The 19,778-nt window shown below is 32.3% G+C and overlaps 1 protein-coding gene across 1 annotated transcript in view; it reads right to left on the reverse strand.

Moving 5' to 3' along the window:
• LOC129217430 (uncharacterized) overlaps positions 1-9,950 on the reverse strand; it is a 52,142-nt gene extending 42,192 nt beyond the window's left edge. Inside the window, exon 1 of the mRNA XM_054851727.1 lies at positions 9,751-9,950. Within this exon, the coding sequence (XP_054707702.1) occupies positions 9,751-9,756 (6 nt within the window). The 5' untranslated portion in view covers positions 9,757-9,950. The remainder of the gene's footprint in view (positions 1-9,750) is intronic.
• Positions 9,951-19,778: the final 9,828 nt, after the last annotated feature.

Below are 19,778 nucleotides of genomic sequence, written 5' to 3' on the forward strand. Positions count from 1 at the left end.
AAGAAAAGGTAAGCACTTCTATTTTTTTGTCTTTGACACATTTTTTTTTTTTGCATGGCAGTTATCGAATACTTCGCTTTTAATTTATTCAGCCTTGAAATGTGTTGGTACTTCTGCTTCAGCATGTGTAATGGCTTAAACTTTCATTATGGAAGCAAATATCAGTGAGTAAAGTACTAAAATGGATGAAATAACGATCGGTAATACAATTCTGATGAGTTAAGTTAGAGAAAAATAAAAATCTAACTAAAAATAAAATCCAGCCAAAAGAAATTGCTATCATTTGGATGTTTCTAGGATAGAATAAATCGAATCCATATCAATGAGTTCAGGTTTTATTAATACGTCATATCATTAATTTTTTTGATTGACCGTTTTCCTTGTCTAGACGACTGCCTTAAGTCTACTTCGTGGAGAAAATGAGGAAGTAAAGTTGCACATTTATCGAGAAATTCTGGTTATGTTACAAAAACATAATTCTATTCGTAGGTACTTTAGCAGTTTGAATTATTCAAATACGTTGCAGGGACAATTTGTCTCTAAAACCACTAGATTAATAACTGAAAATCATGCCACGCCTGCAACACTCCTTAACTTCCGAAAATAGATGCCACAAAAAATCGCTTCATACATACGTTGCGAGGTATATTAAGTTAAACTGGATTAAGATTTATCTTCAAACTAGCGGTACCCGAACGGCTTTGCCCGTAGTAGAAAATTAAAAGCTCATTTGGTTCGCCTGTATATTTACAAATAATGGATGATGAATTTCTCGCCAATTTGCTATGTTCATTTGCTCGCCCATGTTATGATAATTTGCTCGTCCACGTTATGGTGATTTGCTCGTCCACGTTATGGTAATTTACTCGTTCATGTTATGATAATTTGCTCAGTAAAATGTTATTGAAATTGGAATAGAAAAAGAACAAAATCGAATTTTCTAAAAATTGTTTCGAGATTCACACCCTCATGTTACAAACTAATTATGTACCAAATTTCCTGAAAATCGGCCGAACGGTTGAGGCGCTATGTGCGTCACAGAAATCCAGACAAGGATCCGGACATATATCCCGACAGAGATCCAGACAAACTGAGCTTTATTATTAGTAAAGAAAAAATCACTCTTAGAATTTCATTTTTGATGGAACTAACCAGACATTGTCAAAACAGCTTCCTTTCTGAACGTTGAATTCGAAATTTTTATTAAGTATTCAAAGATTTGTCTCAACTTAACTGCATTTTTTTTTCAAATGGGATCGATTTGTGTCTGGAAGTATTAATTATAGACAAGGGAAAATTCTTTTCATTCAAAAATTAGAAACAAAGAACTGCATTTTTTTTTTCACATTTCCTTCTTCCTTGAAGACAGCACATAATAATTTACAAGCTTGAATGAATATCTTGTCGGAAATGTTAAATTTTTCCCATTAAATTCATTCCTTGAAAAATGTTTTCAAGAAATAATTAAGGTAAATGTATGGTGTATTGTTTTATTTTTCACCGTTGGAAAATAATGTATCATCAATTATATAGTCAATTTCTTCATATAAATTTCTTTGCCCTAAATTGTTAACGTTATGTCTTTTCTACTAGAAAGTCGTCCGTCAAGGTCTGGGTTTCCAGACGTCCCGGATTTCAAGGGACAGTCCCGTATTTTGAAAAATTGTCCTGCGTCCCGGGGAACTTCCATACGGGACGGCTAAAGACCCGTATTCTAGCTAATAACAATATTGTACAAAACGAGACATTATTTTAAGGGGAAAACATATATAAAAAAAAAACCCCAAAAAATGTCAAATAAAGAGCAATAAGAAAATCAAAGAGCAAAAAGTTCCTAGACGGCTGACTCTATAGTAAACCGCTTGACTCTTATTAAAGCATTGATTGAATCAGACTTGGATTTACAGTCAGTTTCATCATTTTTACCGACAATACCAACGCTAATTTTGAGACAGAGCGGTCAGTATATGCCCTATTTAGGGAGGAAAACAAAAATTTACTTAAGTCAGGGTGTTTAGCTCATATAATTAGGGTGTTAGCATAGCAACACTGCATTTCTCTATGCTGTTGATGCTTTAGAAATTGATGTCAAAACTAAGCGGAATGACCTAAAGGAGTTTTTTGAGTTTGCTGCTAACTTAGTTTAAAGAGCTACTAAAACATATCCTGACACGATGTCTAAGTTTAGCTCCTGCTGTAGATCGACTCATTAAATTTAGCCTTCTCTCATGAATTATTTTATAAGCGAGGAAGAATCCATCCCTAAGCCTGTCTGAAAATTATTGCTTTTAAGTGAGGAAAGTACAGCTGAAACATGTGAAACCAATAAGGTTGCATTAATTTTCCATTTTCTTAGTAATGTGTCCCCCGTTTTTGAAGTTGCCAGTAAAAAACTTCAAAATGAATCTACAACTGCAGTTGATAACTTTATGATATTATGACACATTTGGTAAAACAGCTAGAGAGCAGATTTGAAGATAAGTTTTATGAATCGTTCGGTACTAAAACCTTAAAACATCTAGACGGTGGAAAAATACAATGCCTGACTGAGGGATACCAGAAATTTTTGAAACAGCTGTGAATTACATGAGAAAGTAGTTTGATTTCACAGATAAAAATTCACTACTTCTTTTAAGACCAATGGCTTTAATGGATTAAGTAGTTTTCTGACTTGTCATTTATTGTAGAACAGTTACATATTGAAAATAAAGTATTAGTAGATGATCTATAGGATGAGTTTTCAACAATAAAGGAAGTTCTTAACAGCTTAGCTGCACAAAAAGATATGAATGTAGGCGATAAGTTGCAAATGATGCATTAAAATTATTTTACTCATTCAGATTTCTCCATTGGCTAGTATGGCATTAAAAAACAAGTTTTGCTGTACGATTTTTTGCATTACTATTTCAGATAAAGCAGTCACATTTAACAAGAATTTTTTTTCAATAGCACCGTTTAACTTATAGCGAAGGGAAGTAAGAAACTAATTAGCGCCTGTTCCTATCAACGTCGATCTCTTTACTGAACTTCGTTCTATTGCTTGCTTTATTCTTTGACTTGGAGTTCCTCTAAAAATGTGCTCACCCATAAACATATTGAGAGAAATCTTCCGAAGGCTATTAACACATGTTTGCTTATCACTTCTTAAAAATACATAACCAGTGATTGCTCTCAACCTCAAAAATTACCCCCCCCCCCTTCTCTCTTCGAAGTCTATCCCGTATTTACTCTTCTAAAATCTGGTAACCCTGGTCAAGGTATGACGGGTGAACACTGCTTCTACATTCGAGCGAAGCAATTGCTTGTTTGGTGATATTTTGATAATTGAAACTTTAACCCTAACTCCAGAGGATTAATTCTAAATTCCAGTAGATAGCGTTAATTGTTGACCTCTTCTCCGTTTCTTCATTCTCCTCAAATGACAATTTAACCAGTAAAAGCAGTTAAGTTACCAGATCCAGTTCAGTCTGGTCAAAAAAAAAGGGAAAAAAAAGGCATTTCCTTGCATGTCAAACATTACCAAAACATATAATCATGCCGTGGCGCGAGTTTCATTTTTGGTAACGTTAGGAGCGTTACTCAATCAGAGAATTGGCTATTATATAAATGAGGATTGAATGTTTAAGGTGCTCTAGAATTCAAACACATCACAGAAGCTACTTTTTTTTTTAAGTTTACGGAGGAGATTTGTCGCTATTTTGTATGTTTAGGGCAAATGCAAATTTGCACTAAACGTATAAGTTTTGTATGTTTATTGAAAGAAATACAATTATTAACTGTTCGGTCTCCTGAAACTCATCACCAAAAAAACTTTTGTTTTCCATGAAGTAATTGAAAAATTTATGAATGAATTAATTCAATAAGCTATAAATGAACTAGAATAAATATTTCGTGTTTTTACTTCTAAGATTCATTTCTCAAAGTCAGCATGGCGTAAGAGTAGAGGAAAAACGCTATGCTAACTTGCAATTTGGAGAAACATTTTTAAGCTTAAAAATAAGTAAATGAAATGAAATATCAAACAAAAAAATGTAGTAACAACAGTAATAATAAAGTAAATAATAATGAAGTAAATAATAATAATAAACAAAATAATAAGAATAAAGTAAATAATAACAAAGTAAATTATTAGAATCATAATAATGTAAATAATAAAAGTAAATAATTGGAATAATAATTAAAGTAAATCATAATTTTAATATCAATTAATAATTATAATACTTTCAAAGAAGTTATTTTATGTTAGTTTTCTTTTTTTGGGAGTTCAGTTAAACTTTTGCAATAATTTCTTTAGTGTTTCTTCAGAAATCATGACGCAATCCAATGTGTTTAATACTTTACATGCTATTATAAGAGTCAACTTATCTAATTTCCAAATTAAAATGTATCGACAAAGTAAATTAAGCTTGTCAGCGTAAAATTTTCATCAGGAATACTTTTTGACTACAGTAATTGATTAAATGACATCAATTACTTACTTATCAGATTTGCTAAGTATTTTACTTATTCTTCGTAGAATAAAAAGTGAAAATAAATTTGCCATGCAACTGATGTATTTCAATTTGAAAAAAAAAAAAAATAGTTAGAGAAATTATGAGGAAGAAAACGAAAAAAAAAAAAAATGCAGCATAAGGAAATGAATTCTTTAACCAAGATATCAGTAGAACTATTATGTTATCCCCACGCCGATCAAGCAAATTATCAGATGAAGTGTCGAATCATAGAACCCATGAAAAATGTAACACCAAAATTTACAATAACAACAACAATAACAGTAATAATAAGTTACAAATGTTTCAGAAAGAGTTAAATATTTTAGTTTCGAAAAAGAAGCAATAACAATACAAAATGTGCGGCTGAGAAAAATGTATTTTTTTTTTTTAGAAAAAGAAAAAAAGATCCCTAAAATCAACCTGGCTTGTAAAAATGATGTTAATTAAACTCTAAAAATCGTAATTACGGTGATTTGAAACAAAGTTGGGAATCTTTTATATTAAGTTTTAAAATAATCACATCCTGGTATTTGATAATAGTGTATAATAAATTTAACATAACTACGCAATAAAAAAAAAAAAAACTTTTCAACATGTAATAATGTCTGAAAGATTAGATTGAATTAAAGAGATAAAATGGGAAAGCTGAAAATGGCTCTATTGAAAGATAAATATCGCTTTAGCACTGAAGCATAAAATCAATTTTCTAGCTTAGCTCAATAGTCACGACTCACGTGCGGTTTATATGATAACCATTTCTTAAAAAATGAGCTGAGAAGCTGTTTTCAGTTCAATTAAAGAAAGAAAAGGGACAAAATGGAACTATTTTCTTCTGATTTAGGGAAGAGAATAAGAAAATACTGCAATTCGGTTGTTGAGTGCACCGTTCTGTAGTAGGGATGCGACATCGATGTTGATATTTAAAAAGAATTGATGTTTTAGTGCAAAATATCGATACTTTTATCATCGATGCTTTAGGTTCCCTTTTTTTTTTTTTTTTTTTAAGTTTTATTTTGATACGCTTTCGATGTACTTGATTCTGATAGTGCTTGCTTCCGATGTTTTTCCGACGCCAAGGTTTTATGTATGGAGGAAATATATCAAATAAAGTTGTGATAATGATGTTTAAGAAAATAGTTATTCTTGTTAATGCATAACTTTTGTGTAATTTGAAGTCTAGAATGAAATTTGATAGTTTAAAAATAAGTGCGCAACCGGGAGCGTGCACAGAAATTTTAGGGCTCGTCATAAATATTTTTTACGCACCTCCTCCTCTATATTGTTTACCCCTACATCCAACATCTCCACCTATACAGGGTGTTCCGTTTTAACCTGCAAGACCTTTATTTTCGCAACCGTTAGTCCTAGATGCATACAAAAGTGTGCAAAATCAGATGCAGAGTTAAGATATTGAAAGTTTGAAGCAAAAATAAAAATGAGCCAAAAAATATAAAATTTCACTTTTTATACCGGCCCTTGGTCTCCTAAGTAATATTTAGAGAAATAATCTCCATTGAAAACTGTTACTGACACAAAAAAACTTGACATTTATGCGACCAAAACTCAAGGAGATATTCCAGTTCAAAGTTTTAAAGGACTATACAGAAGATGAGATTGGAACTTATCGCCCTTTCGGAAGAATGACAAGTCGTCAAAGGAAGAAAAACAAAGTATTTATATTTTTCATTGCAATTTAAAAATAAATGCAAATGTTATGCAGTGATACTCAAAAACACACAACAAAACCTCGAACAATATGAAAACCACACTCTATGCACTCATATAATTTTAAACAATTGTTAACCGCTATATTTTCCCCCAAAAGGTGTTAATGGAGAGTGAAAAGTGGTGTAAGTCACAAAGCGCTGCGATTCATATCTCGGTGAATATTGGTTGTACTAATTTCAAATTTTTTGTGCTGAAATAGATTTTTAATGGAGATTATTTCCCTAAATATACGTTAAGGTACTTGGGGCTCGTATAAAAAGTTACATTTTGTATTTTTTGAGTTTTTTTATTTTTTAAAATAAAGATCTTGCAGGTTAAAACGTATTTCACCCCTCATTTAAAAAACTTGGGACCCCTTCAGGCTAGGCCCCGGGCCAACAGGGGCGTGCATAAGGGAGGCTTTCCCCCTGGAAAGGTCCCGATGCGTAACTGTTCTTATCACTTCTTTGACTATGTTTTGACAGTCACTTTTTATAAATCATTAAAATAATTAGATTCCTCGCGAGGGAAATTTTGCAAAACTATTTTCCTTCAAATTCTATATAGAAAATATTTGACGTTATAATAATTATGGTTATTCACCTACAAGTCATTGATTTAAAATAAAATAATCAAAAATTGTTTCAAAATAATGCATATATGGTTTACATTTAAAGCATCTAATTTTAATAATGAAAAATGATAAATTTCTAAGTATAGCATGCTCTTAATAATACATATGAGATAGTGAGAAGCAAAGAGACGTAAGTGGACATTTTCCAGTTTTGAGTAAAACGCGTTTAAAGATAACATCCTAGGTAGGCTTTCATTGAATTTTTTTCTAAATCATGCTGTACAGCAGCACCTACCAGGGCTACTAGTACTATCTCTTGCCCCAAGATACAGGAGAAGTTTACCTAGCATTTGTACTGGTTATCTCTAAATTTTTAATTTTGCCACTTACATCCCTTTGCTTCTCACTGCCTCATATTTGAAATCTCGATAAATGTATTTCTGCTTTGTTTGAATATGTTCTGCATTTTAAGTGTAATTCGTTTGAAATTACACGTTTTATGCCTATTTATTCCCTCATTTTTTTCAATAACTTTGATTTCGTTTCAACTAGTTTGATTTTTTTTTTTAGTGTTAAGGTGCAGGAATGGAAGAAGTTAAAAATTATTAAAATTAATATTTATGAATATTTCAGTGTTTGTATTTTAATGAAATTCATTAAGTAAAATTCATTAAGTATCTATACTTTCGCACTGCTCAATTTGAAAATAAATTTTTTTTTTAATAATTTCATCCGTCCTACAGTCAGTGGAGTTATTACATCTCATTTGTCAGTGGTTTTTACAACGATGTTTTAAAACATCAATTTTGTTTCACTCTGTGTGTGTGTGTATTTGTGTTTTCCAGTGTTTTGCGTTTGGGATAATTTTCCAATGTCAATGAAACATATTTGGATGAAAAAGTAATATGAAAAAAAAACTGTCTTCTTCTTATAAAAATAAAGTAACTATGAAAGTTTAAGCCTTAATCAGTAATTGCTATATCTATCGCCCTAGAAAATGTTTTTTAGTTAGTTATTTAAAGAAGTGGGAAAACTTCACTGGACAAAATTAATATAATCCTTTTTGTGCAAACTGTTTAGAACATGTGTTTTTTCTTCAACAATTTAAAATTTACAGCATAGAAATATATATATCATATGTTACCAGTTAGCAATTAACTAACGTATTTTTACATTAGTATGTAGAATAGTTTTATTGTTTGGCATAAAACACTTTACTTAGTTTTGTTCTATTTTGTGTTAATGTAATGTTGTATCAAGAACTTTGTGAAGTATGAGTTCAATTAAATTTTAATTGTTCTAAAACTATGGAGCATTAAAACATTTTTGGTATCGTTCGATATTTTGAAATTGCAATTACAAGTGAACATTGAAACCACGCTCTGGATTTTTTTTCGCATAAATTATCTTTATTAAATAATATTTAGAATCTTCAAAAAATATACGTTCGTGTTTCAGAAATTAAAAATCGTCGATACATTTCTGTTTTGTTTCTTTCCAGTGTTCTGAGAAAAATTGGTATACAGTTGTTTCATATTCTTAACACAAAACACATTTATCTCCGTTATTTTCAACTTCGTCACCTAATGAGACATTCATTGAACTACTTTTTTACTTGAAACGCAAAAAGTTCAAACTTATAACAAACGTATGTATAACGCTATCAAAATATGAGAAGGCCACAGAAGTTGTAGATCAAATTCAGTAAGAAGGACTGTTTATAACAGAGATGGCAAGTTGGACATGCCTGCTGTAAACAGTCATTCGTTGAAAACAGTCCATCCCCAACCTGCCATACCTGTTGTAAACAGTCCATCCTCAACTCACCATCTACAGTGTGGCACGGCGTGGTGGGCACATATCTTTCTAGGCACTATATTTCATTGGCACGTGGAGACACATGGAGTTTTTTTAAAAAATTGAGTAAAATCTTACTTGTGATTAATTTACATTGAACGATAAACAGCAAGATTTTTCTAATGATGTCCGGAATATGGTTGATATAATAGCTTTACATCGTTACTCGACATAACATGGAGGAAGAGGTTAGCTGACGAATTGTCTGACTACATAATTGCAACTACTGCATGTGATCCAAACTGCATTTAATTTAGAAAAAAATTGCCAACAAATTTTCAAAGATATATGATTTGGCTGTCTGATATCGTTATAGGTTCGTGTCAACATAATATGTTTGAGAACAAATGTATAAATGTTTTCTACTAGACAAAATAACATTCAAAATAATCGAAATGTATCGAAAATACACTAAATTTTGCTTGCATCTTTAAGAACTATAGATAACTTGGTCAAAAAACTACAAACTCATACAAAACATTAAGTACACTTTTTAATAATTATTTAGAATTGCATCATTTTTTCTTCCTAACTTGATACATAACGTAACTGGAAGCTTTTTAAATGGTTATTAGCAATACAATATTTTTTTAAAAAAATTACTATATTGTGTTTTAAAACTACTGTTCAGATTTTCATGGATAAAAAAAAGCTGTTTTTTTGAATAAAAACCACACAATCAGCTTATAAATAACTTTTTTTCACTTTTTAAAAAAAATTTTCAGTATGTTGGAGAAAAAGGAAAATGACTCGCGAAACTTTTTTTTTAACAAATAGTGGTCCTCTTCCCTAAAAATTTCGGTCATCCCTGGCTTACAGAGTTCGAAAAATCCCGGACTCCAGGTTGCCCGGGCATTAAAAAAAAATACCTTGGGGGTTAGTTCTTTCAGAAGCCATGTTACAGTGAATTTTCCTGCAAACTCAGAGAAATAATCTTACTGGAGCCTAAAAAAAAATCATACTCCCAAGATTTTACAAATTTTGTAAGTCTGTTTAGTTCGTGCAACAAAATTACTGTCAAGTGGTACATAAAATTAGGGTAACCCTCAAAAGAGGCACTCTTCCCACTATTATACTATTAATAACCGCACAGTTAAAGCTCCGGTGTGTCCGGCTTACCTTCATTCTGATTGGATAATCCTTCTTTTCTTCCGGAGTAATCCGCCAGATCAGCGAGATCAATCGAAAGTGGTCGGAGGAACAACAACTGCTGTTCGAACGTGTGAGAGCGATCGCCTGTGTGATCGACAGGAAAGAGAAAGCTAGACTAACCCTCGGGTTCCCCGCCGTCAGGCATTTGTAGCTACCAAGCTGACACACTTCTGATGGTCGAACTGACGAATATACAAGGGGATTTTCCAGAAGTAGAACTAATCAAGCTGCTAACGACCTTGCGTTCTGAGAGTACCGGCTTTATATAACAGCATTTGGATACAGATATCAGAAGGATGTGAAAGGAAATAAGCAACGTTTCGTAGCACAAAATTAGATACAACTGACACTTTTTCGGGGTTTAACGAACTCCTTTTTAAATGCAAAATAGTGAGGTGCAGTTGAAAGAGGGGTTCCTTAAAACCCCGAAACACGTGTTTGCAGTAATCAGTAATTTTGTGCTACAAAACGTTGCTTATTTATTTTAGCTACTCTGTACAAAGGTGTTAATTTATTTCTTATCAGAGGGATGGTTTCGGCGTGATAAAAATTTAATTAATAAATCGATTGATAAAATAAAATGTGGGAAAAAATGCAGGAAAACAATAGAATGTAAAATAAAGTGAGAGAATGCTAAAACATATTAACCCTAAAATGCATGTTTTTTTTTAAATATTTTTTTTAAACATTTTTGAAATGTGTTTTTTGGCTTTTGATTTCTGTTCAAATCGTGAGAAAAATCATACTTTAATTTCGGTATGGTTTAGGGTTAAACAACAACTTGGCAACATCGGGCTTTAACTGAAAAAAAAAAAAAAAATAATAATAATAATTTGTCATCAAATGTCCCAAAACATTAATGAAAATTGTAAATATCCCTTACTATTTTTGTTGTAGCAAAACGTTGTTCGTCGTAGAATAAAAAGAAGTCAGGATTTTTAAGCACAGTAAGCAATAAGAAAAGTCCTACATTTGTGAATGCCGAAAAAGAAATCTATTTTTCTTTTCCATCAGATTGGTGCATTTATAAGTTTAAAATTTATTTAATAGCATCTTCAGTGAGTTTTATTTTCTTTTTTTTTGGTTCTTGGCAACTGTAGAGTTTCAATTTGTCGTTATAGTATTTAAAGAGACTAAATAAGGTACAGTGCTGGTAAAAACACCCTCGCATTTTCACAACAATGGGATTATGTGAGAAGTTTTGGTCAACCCATTAACGATGAATATATGTGAAATTTGCAAAACTTATGAAATAAACATTTAACAGCAGGAATCCGATAACTGTTTACGTAGATCGAGGCTGTTTCCGGGCCCAGGCAAATTGCTGACCCCATGCTCATTTTTCCATTTCTGAGCCTGCGTGTGAGTTTAGAGAAAAAAAGAATTACTTAACCCCATGTCAACTTAAGTCTAATGGCAGGATAAATGTTTTTTAATTGTTACTTACCAGTTTTGCCCTATGGCATGGAGCAGAATCATCCTGGAAAATGATGTTTGGAACTGAAGTAAAGTGATTCCCGGATAGTAGTAAGCAATTTCTCCTCCAAAATGCCATTATACACATGGGCGTTTACTGTTCCTTGCACAAAGTGAAGCCCACCAACTCCTTGATCACGGGACGCGGGAGCGTCCCGCCCCGCCAAGGAAACCAAACGTCAGCAGCCAACAGAAGCAAATCCACCGCCAAAGACGAAAGAAAATAAAGCGACCAAGAACAAGATTACGCGACATAACGAATTGGGGTTTTTTGGGTTTTTCACCCCTCTGTATCTCAGCCCCAGGAAGACCCCCGGAGTTGTTTTTTGGTACACTCAATTTCTAGTGGTACCTGACGCCGTAAACAAAATACAATCCCCTAGACCATCAGAGGGAGGAGATATTAAAGTTATAAAATCGCTGTTCCAAAACGTTTTCGCTTTCTTTGACAGGGCTACAGCCCAGACGAAAAAAGGAATCAAGCTGAAATTTTGCACACACATTCCTTGTGCCCTACTGATGTGCCTTTTGTGCCATTTGACCCCCCTCCCCTTCCCCCCTCGTTTTATCCCCCAAATTGTACCTTCCCGGGGTTCTATCACAGCTCCCCGGGGGGCTACGGTAATGATTTTTTGTATACATATTCTTGGAGGGCCATTGAGTACATATACAAAAATTCAACTCCCAGGGACATCATGGACCGGAGTAATTAAAGTTTGAAAATCAATAATTTTCCCTAAATTTTTATGTACTTACTCTCAGCTCATAGGGTTTGTTTATCTCAGACTGCAATTGAAAGGTTAGAACAGATCTAGCAGTTATTCCAAAGTTGTCTTAGGAAATGAAATTCAATCAAGACTAAAACATATCCAACAGTTGCAACTAGACGTTAAATCGCGGATATCACAAATTTGCCACAGCGACTGTGTGTGCATGCATGCAGACATAGCCATTGGGCTTTCTGTTTTCAGATTCTATGTTGTTTGTTTATACTTAAGCAGAGAAACAAATTAATGAATGAGATTAGAATGCTGTCCTCTCCCCCCCCCCCCCTCCCTCAGTTTCGCCGATACAAAATTTCTTTTCTTCCTGTTTTTCATTTTTGATATATTTATGAAGGGAAGAAATTTTAAATGTCGGCGCGAAACTTTGGTTAAACCATTACAATATTTTACGTGATAAATTATATGAAACTGTACGCATATGAATACGGCACACATAACTTTTTAATTGAAAGCGAAAAATAGCACTTTTTTTATTGGTTTGCTTATTTTCTAAATCAATGGATTTTTCACAAACAATACATAATGAATTGAAAATATATGAAATACTTGTGTGGATATCCGTGCTTTGCAGTAATTTGTTAGCTGAAAATTTTTTTGCAATTAATTTAAGCAAGACTTTTAATGAGCTTAGTCAGCGCGCAACATGCGCATTCGCTATGGCAAATTTGGGATATCCGCCATTTGACATCGAGTAAAGTTGTATAGATCTTCTGACAAATTCAAATTTAAAATATTTAATGGCTTAGTTTTTTTTTTTTTGCTTGGTGATAACATGCGTTATTTCGTTTTTTAAAGGAACTTTTAAACAAAACTAGGTATTAAACAAGACAAAGACTTCTATCAAGAAAAAGATAAATCACCAAACAATTAAAATTATCCCATAAAACGTAAAATAATCAACGATATAAGAAAAAATGTAATTAAACAAAAAGTGAAAAGCTAGATTAAAATAGCCCTCAAGCTATAAAACATTTACAGAAACCATCATGAAAATGTTGAATAATCTGTCAAATAAAGAAACTGTAATAGAATTTATTGCGAAGTTGTAAAATACTCGAAAGCAATATAATTTAAAATATAGTACTTTATTATCCAAGAAATTTTCTTTGCAACAGAGAGAGGATACAAGAATTGTAATAAAATTTAAACCGCCCAATTCTAGCAAAATGAACATAGAATATTAATCGTCAGAAAATAACTAGACATAAAATTAGGCTAGCCATTATTGTTCCTTAAAAACACAAAACAACGTTGTTTCAATTGAAATTTTTTTGACTTGATGTTCTCAATTCTATAAATACAGACAAAGTAATAATATCAATGCAAAAAGATGTGATATCTTATCAAAAACAACCCTGTTGTAAAAATTTCCCCGCCAAGGAAACCTTTAACTTTTCCACACACAAAAAGAAAACCTGCATCCTAAACCCAAAAACCCTCAGCCATAAAAAGTTATGATATCTAGTTTGCCCGCCAAGTATCTGCCAAACTATCATCCTCCCTCTTCTCCTTTTTCATCACAGCTACTTCCATTAGAACCTCCTCCCACCTTCCACTCCTCAGAAATATGGATAGATCTTTTAAATTGTTTATCTTGTTTGGCGGGAAACTTTTTGCTCGCCAAGCAACCACTTCACTTTGAAAAGCTTCCCGCCAAACAAGATAAACAATTTAAAAGATCTATCCATATATCTGAGGAGTTGAAGGTGGGAGGAGGTTCTTATGGAAGTAGCTGTGATGAAAAAGGAGAAGAGGGAGGATGATAGTTTGGCAGATACTTGGCGGGCAAACTAGATATCATAACTCTTTATGGCTGAGGGTTTTTGGGTTTAGGATGCAGGTTTTCTTTTTTGTGCGGAAAAGTTAAAGGTTTCCTTGGCGGGGAAATTTTTAAAACAGGGTTGTTTTTGATAAGATCAGAAATACATCCCCAAATCATCTGGGATACGGGATGCTTGACTGTGAGTTGAATGCAGTCGGGATGATATTCCTTTCTTTTGCGGCGCGGGTGTTGCAATTTTTTTTACCACCACTGTATGTTGCCAAAAGGCAACGCCATACATTTGAGTGTTAACATGTAATAACATATTCATTATTTTTTGCATTGAAAAAGGCGTTCCCTGTAACGCCGAAACACGTGTCTGTTGTAATTTACAAATTTGTGCTTCTACTTACGTTGTTTTGTCTGACTTTACTATTTAAATATTATTTGTAAAAACTCTAAGGCTAAATATATGATTTGCAAAAACATAGGGCGATATGGGGGTTGACCTTCCCAAGACCGTGATTTGAAGATATATTTGCACCTCAAACATGGAATACAATGTGTTACAGTTAAAGACTGAAACCTAATAAATATCAACATTCACTGGTGAATGTGAATACTCACAAAAGAATACATTGGCGAAAGACTGAATATTACCGGTATAATCACGGGTGACAGTTGACTCAAATTGTTGGAAAAAAAACTCTTGTCGAAGAAAGTGTACAAAAATAGCTTTTAAATCAGGTTAATTTAAGGGTATTTGTTGGGAAAAATCGAAAATGTTTGATATTAACACCTACGGGAAAAATTTCATACCTTTTTGCATAAGAAAATCAACAATACTGAAGTTAATTTTAGTAACAGAAAATTGAAAACTTCCTCAGATGTGTTGAATACATTTTTAATTTTTGGTTTCAATAAATCGGGATAAAGTTATTAATAAAAATTTAAAATGCCGTTTTTCGTTTACTTCGCATTGGTGAATGTCAGAAACTGATTGACTGCATCAAAATGATGTAAATTCAAAGTGAAAATAATTTTGTTGAGGAAAAAATTGTTATTAATAATTTTTATTTTTCATTCGAAAGTTCTAACTTTTTTTTTTTCTTATGGCAACGGGCAAGTTTCAGGAAATTCGGAGTGTTTTATTTCTTATCCAAAAGAAAGAGTTGGCTGCAAACGATTTTATTTTGACAAAAACTATTCTTTGGCGTGGACTTTCATTTATTTATTTTCTTTATTGATTTATTAATTTTTTGCAGCGATGAAAAAAAACACCGAAATCCTTGAAAGTGACCATGGAGGTTGACGACTGTTTCTTTTGATTTTAGTCTTTGGCTTTATTAAACCATGGCTTTATTAATCCATTCCGTAAAAATATGTTGTACAAGAGATACATAAAATAGTACAAACACAACATATGCTTTTATGTATAAGTGAAGAATAATGCAGTAGGTAAATGGTAATGAAAGGAAATGCAATTTGCAATACATGATATAAAACAATTTTGCGCGAAAAGAAAATATTTTCTAGAGCAGTGCCTTAGAGGCGCTCCGATACCAATGTACTCCTGGGTTAATGTATTTTAGAGTAACTTTAAAAAAATAGCTTAAACCCTTGAAATTGTATAATTTTTTGAGTTTTTAGATTAATTAATTAATTAATTAATTTATTTATTATATTCAATTGTTTAATTTATTTATCCATTAATGCGTGATTGTTATTTTACTTCCCATAATTCACCGAATTTACTGAACGAAAACTTCTTTTAAGTGTTCTTTAATTCACTTTGAAGCAGAGCTTACGTTAAGAAGTCAAGCTTTTAAGTAGTTTTAAAATCATGCACTAATTTTCTCTTCCTACCTCTACCCTCTACCCATTAGCGTTAAACTTCAGGTTTGAATTAATTTCGTCTTGAAACAGATAATTACAATACTAATTTACATTTGTTTTGTTTTAAGATATTTTATTGTTATTCAAAAAATGGTTTCTGACAAAAATCACGATTCCTGTTTCACACTTTTCGAAATAAGTATTTGCTGAACCATTACCTTTTGGTAATTTCGAGGAAATTTTATGTAAATCTCTACTTTTCGTTATTGTAATAGGATTTACATGCATGAAATTTAACAGTGCTTGAAATGATTTGTCGCTTATCTGATAACGTGTCGTTTTATTCTGTAGAGAACACGTAATTGCAGGAAAGCTTGAATACTACGTTCAGTGGCATTTTAAATATTAATAATGCAGCAACATTAACAATAGAGTGCATTTCCACTAATTTCTCTGTAATTTGCATCTCTCAAAGTCTTTGAGACCTTTTTTGAATGTATCGCTCCCCGGTGACAAAAAGTGGCATATCTCATTGGTGCCAATCCCCCAAGAACCCCCTCCCCACAAATATCATGAAGACCCTCCCCCCCCCCCAAGCGCGATAGCCAGCGAAAAAAGAAAAAATATCCCTTTAAACACCCTCTACAAATTTCAATGGAGCAGACTGCGTCGTGACCCACCCGCCCCCCGTTAGTGGACAACCCTGCATATTTTAAAACAAAAATTGTGAAAAAGCACACGCTTAGCATTTGTGACAGACAAGGTGTTACGCAATGCTGTCGTACTTAGCACAAAAGTGGTATCGGCAGTCGAGCTCAAACTGAGATATCGCTATTTAAAGTTTTGCGCCTCTATTTATTTTTGATTCAGATGTCACTTTTTCAGAAATTTCTTAAAACTGTTTCCCAGTTCTCAAATAATCATAAAGCATTGTATTTAGGTAAAATATATCACAAAGAACCATCTGGTGACAATAACTCAATTTTGTTAAAAGGTGTTGATACGACTTTTGTGCTTAGCACGGCAGAATACTAACTTCTGATTTATCCTTAATTACTACAATGCGCGCAACACATTTGTGATATATAGGTTGGATCTAACAGTTTAAATTAATGGTGTATAGTCATTCAAAAAAAAAAAAAATCTTAAGTATTAACGTTTAATTATGAGTCCCTATTAATCGTATCGTTTTTATGACACCACGCACCACTTCCTTTTACAAAAAAGGAAGTATTGTATTCGCAAAAAAATTTTCACTCAAAAATCGACCTTAGTTTCCACTTTGCTCACCCCCGAATGAATGTTGAGGAGTTTTTTTTCGACCCGACCACACGTGCAGATATACCTAAGAACGTTTGAACGTCCGAAATAATCATTTTGACTATTCCCGAGTTAATTACAACGAGTTTTCTCGTGACGTATGTATGTACGTATGTATTTGCGTATGTGTATATGTGCGTATGTTTGTCGCATAACTCAAGAACGGTATGGCTTAGAAAGTACAAATTTGGTACATAGACTTCTAGTGGGGTCTAGTTGTGCACCTCCCTTTTTGGTTGTATTCGGATGTTTCAAAAGGGGTCTTTTGCACCTTTCTTGGGGGAAATCATGGTTAATTTCAATGCAAACTCAAGTGGTGTTATAATTTGGCGGACACTTGGCGATATATCACCACGCTTTTGGTCGCCAAGTTTTGTCGCCAACTTAGCGACAATATTGACGTTTTTTTTTTAATTTTTTTTTTTAATCTAGTTTTAATTTGACCACTGTTGGTGATATTTAGATAGTTAACTATTGACTCACATTAAAATTGCCAATAATGGGGAAATAACATTAAATTGGTGTAAAAGGAAGTCATGTGACGTATACACATCAACTCGTTTTTAAATGTATTCAGCGTAAAAAAATGAATAACTTTAAAGGAAGTTTGCTCGAATAATATTGCCTAGGGAGAGGTCGACTGATGCGCTGAACGTCTCATAGTCAGTATTGAAAGCGCGTTATCGTTGCAAGATATACATTATTATTTTTTTACAAATAAAAAAAAAACACATGGCCGCCACATTTGGCGACTAAGACTTGATTTTTTTGTAATCATTTTCAATTAAATGGTCGCCCGTGGGCAACTGGTAACCAGGTTCCGAAAATATATTTTCTAAAATATCAAAAATATCCGATATTTTGATATACAGTAGCTCCTAAAAGTGTTCGTACACCTACGACTTTCAATGAAATAGGCCCTTATCTATTGGTTAGAATTAATATTTCGGGATAGATATTTAATTATAAGACTTATGATCCATTTTTAACAAAACTACATGAAATTTTTTAAAAATATATTAAAACTTAATTTTTTAAAAATCAAAAACCAAAAAGTGCCGGAAATTTTATCTCACTCAAGTCTTCGTACACTTTAAAAAATGTCTATACATTATTGAATAATCTAACTTTTTATTAAGTTTTTATTTAGTAGAATATCATGCAGTATCAACAACACCTATTAAGCGTCTGGGAATAGATTTCATTCTTTTTTCTTTCTTTTTGCGTAATTTAGGAGTAAGTGTTCAACCACACTTCGAGTCTTACTGTTTCTAGCTCTATTTTTGTTTCAAAGCCGTATTTACGTAATCTAACCTCCAAATATCTCTAAATATGTTACATTAAGTTTCAAATCTGGAGATTGAGGGGGTATTTTCTAAACTTTAGGACAATTTTCGAGACACTAGACGCAAACCTTGAAAACTGTGTGCTTCTTTTCGTTATCTTGATAAAAAACAAAGTTGTTTAGCATAACCAAATTTTTGACTAAGGGTATAAAATTGGTTTTTAAAAATATTTAAATAAACAGCATGATTCATTATTTTTCCAAAAAATTTTAAACTGCCATGTCCTGATGTTGATATGCACCCTCACACAAAAACACCTTCATCGTCCTGATCAACTGATCCAACTAAGTTCTTAAGATTAAGTTCCTAATTTTTTCTTCTATTTACAATTATATAACGATTTAACCAAAAATGATGAATTTATTTTTATCTGTAAGTAAGACGTAATTCCAAAACGTTTTGAGCTTATTTATGATTGATTTTGCGACGAAAAAGTGTAAAAAATGTGGGAAGAGGGTGCCATTTAATCCTGCTAATCAGAGAACTTGGCGAACAATTTTAGGTGAAAATTATATGTAAAAGTTTTCATTTAACTCTTCAGAAACTTTTACGGCACTCAAATGTGCATTTTTTTAAATATTTTTTTTAACTTTAAATCTCCGATCACGGTTTTGTCAACTTTGCCAGTTGACCTTTTCTTACCTTGTTTTCGATCCGATTCTTATCTTTAAAGCATTTTGTCAAGCATTTTACTATAGAATGGAATAAACTAACTAATTTAGAGATATTTCAAACCAATTTACCGCTACTGTGAGGAAAAAATTCAAATTTTCGAATGGTGTTTGTTGTTTTTACGAATACCAGCCATTTTAAAGTAATAAGCACAGTATTAAGGAATAAATAAACGAAAAATTAAAGCCAAATGACTTTTAAGGGTCAACACAATGCAAAAATAATAAAAAAACGGCATATGATAATTTTAATCATGAATTTATTTGAAAATATTTGAGTGTACGATGATTTTTGTGGCGCGTTATTTCTCTGTCTTTCCGCTTTTTGACCCATTTCAAAAAAAAGATCCGTCAATATTTTTAAAAAATTACTTGCTTGGTTGTATTTAGAATGACATAGGAACGATGTGAAAAAGTATTGAACTTCATATTCGAATTCAGTTTCGCGTTATTTTGGTTTTACTAAAAAATTTCAAAGTGTATGAACACTTTTGGGAGTCACTATATCACATATTTTGATGAATATCCGATATTTTCAATCTCCTTAAATAATGGTAACTACATCCTCAAATCCTTGTTGGTTATTTTCTTACATTGTTATAATACATATACTTAAAATTAATGTTTCTTTCATTACATAGAAATAAAATTTATGCAAATATTTACGTACTTTAAACGGTATTTATTTAGTTAACTGACGAAAGCATTAGCTGCTTCACTCATTTTTCCTTTGTTAGCTACTTGTACAAAATTATATAATCTATCTATACATATAATAAAATAAGATGTTTGTGTGTGT

This window comes from Uloborus diversus, chromosome 2 (assembly GCF_026930045.1).
Source record: "Uloborus diversus isolate 005 chromosome 2, Udiv.v.3.1, whole genome shotgun sequence".
Lineage (NCBI taxonomy): Eukaryota > Metazoa > Arthropoda > Arachnida > Araneae > Uloboridae > Uloborus > Uloborus diversus.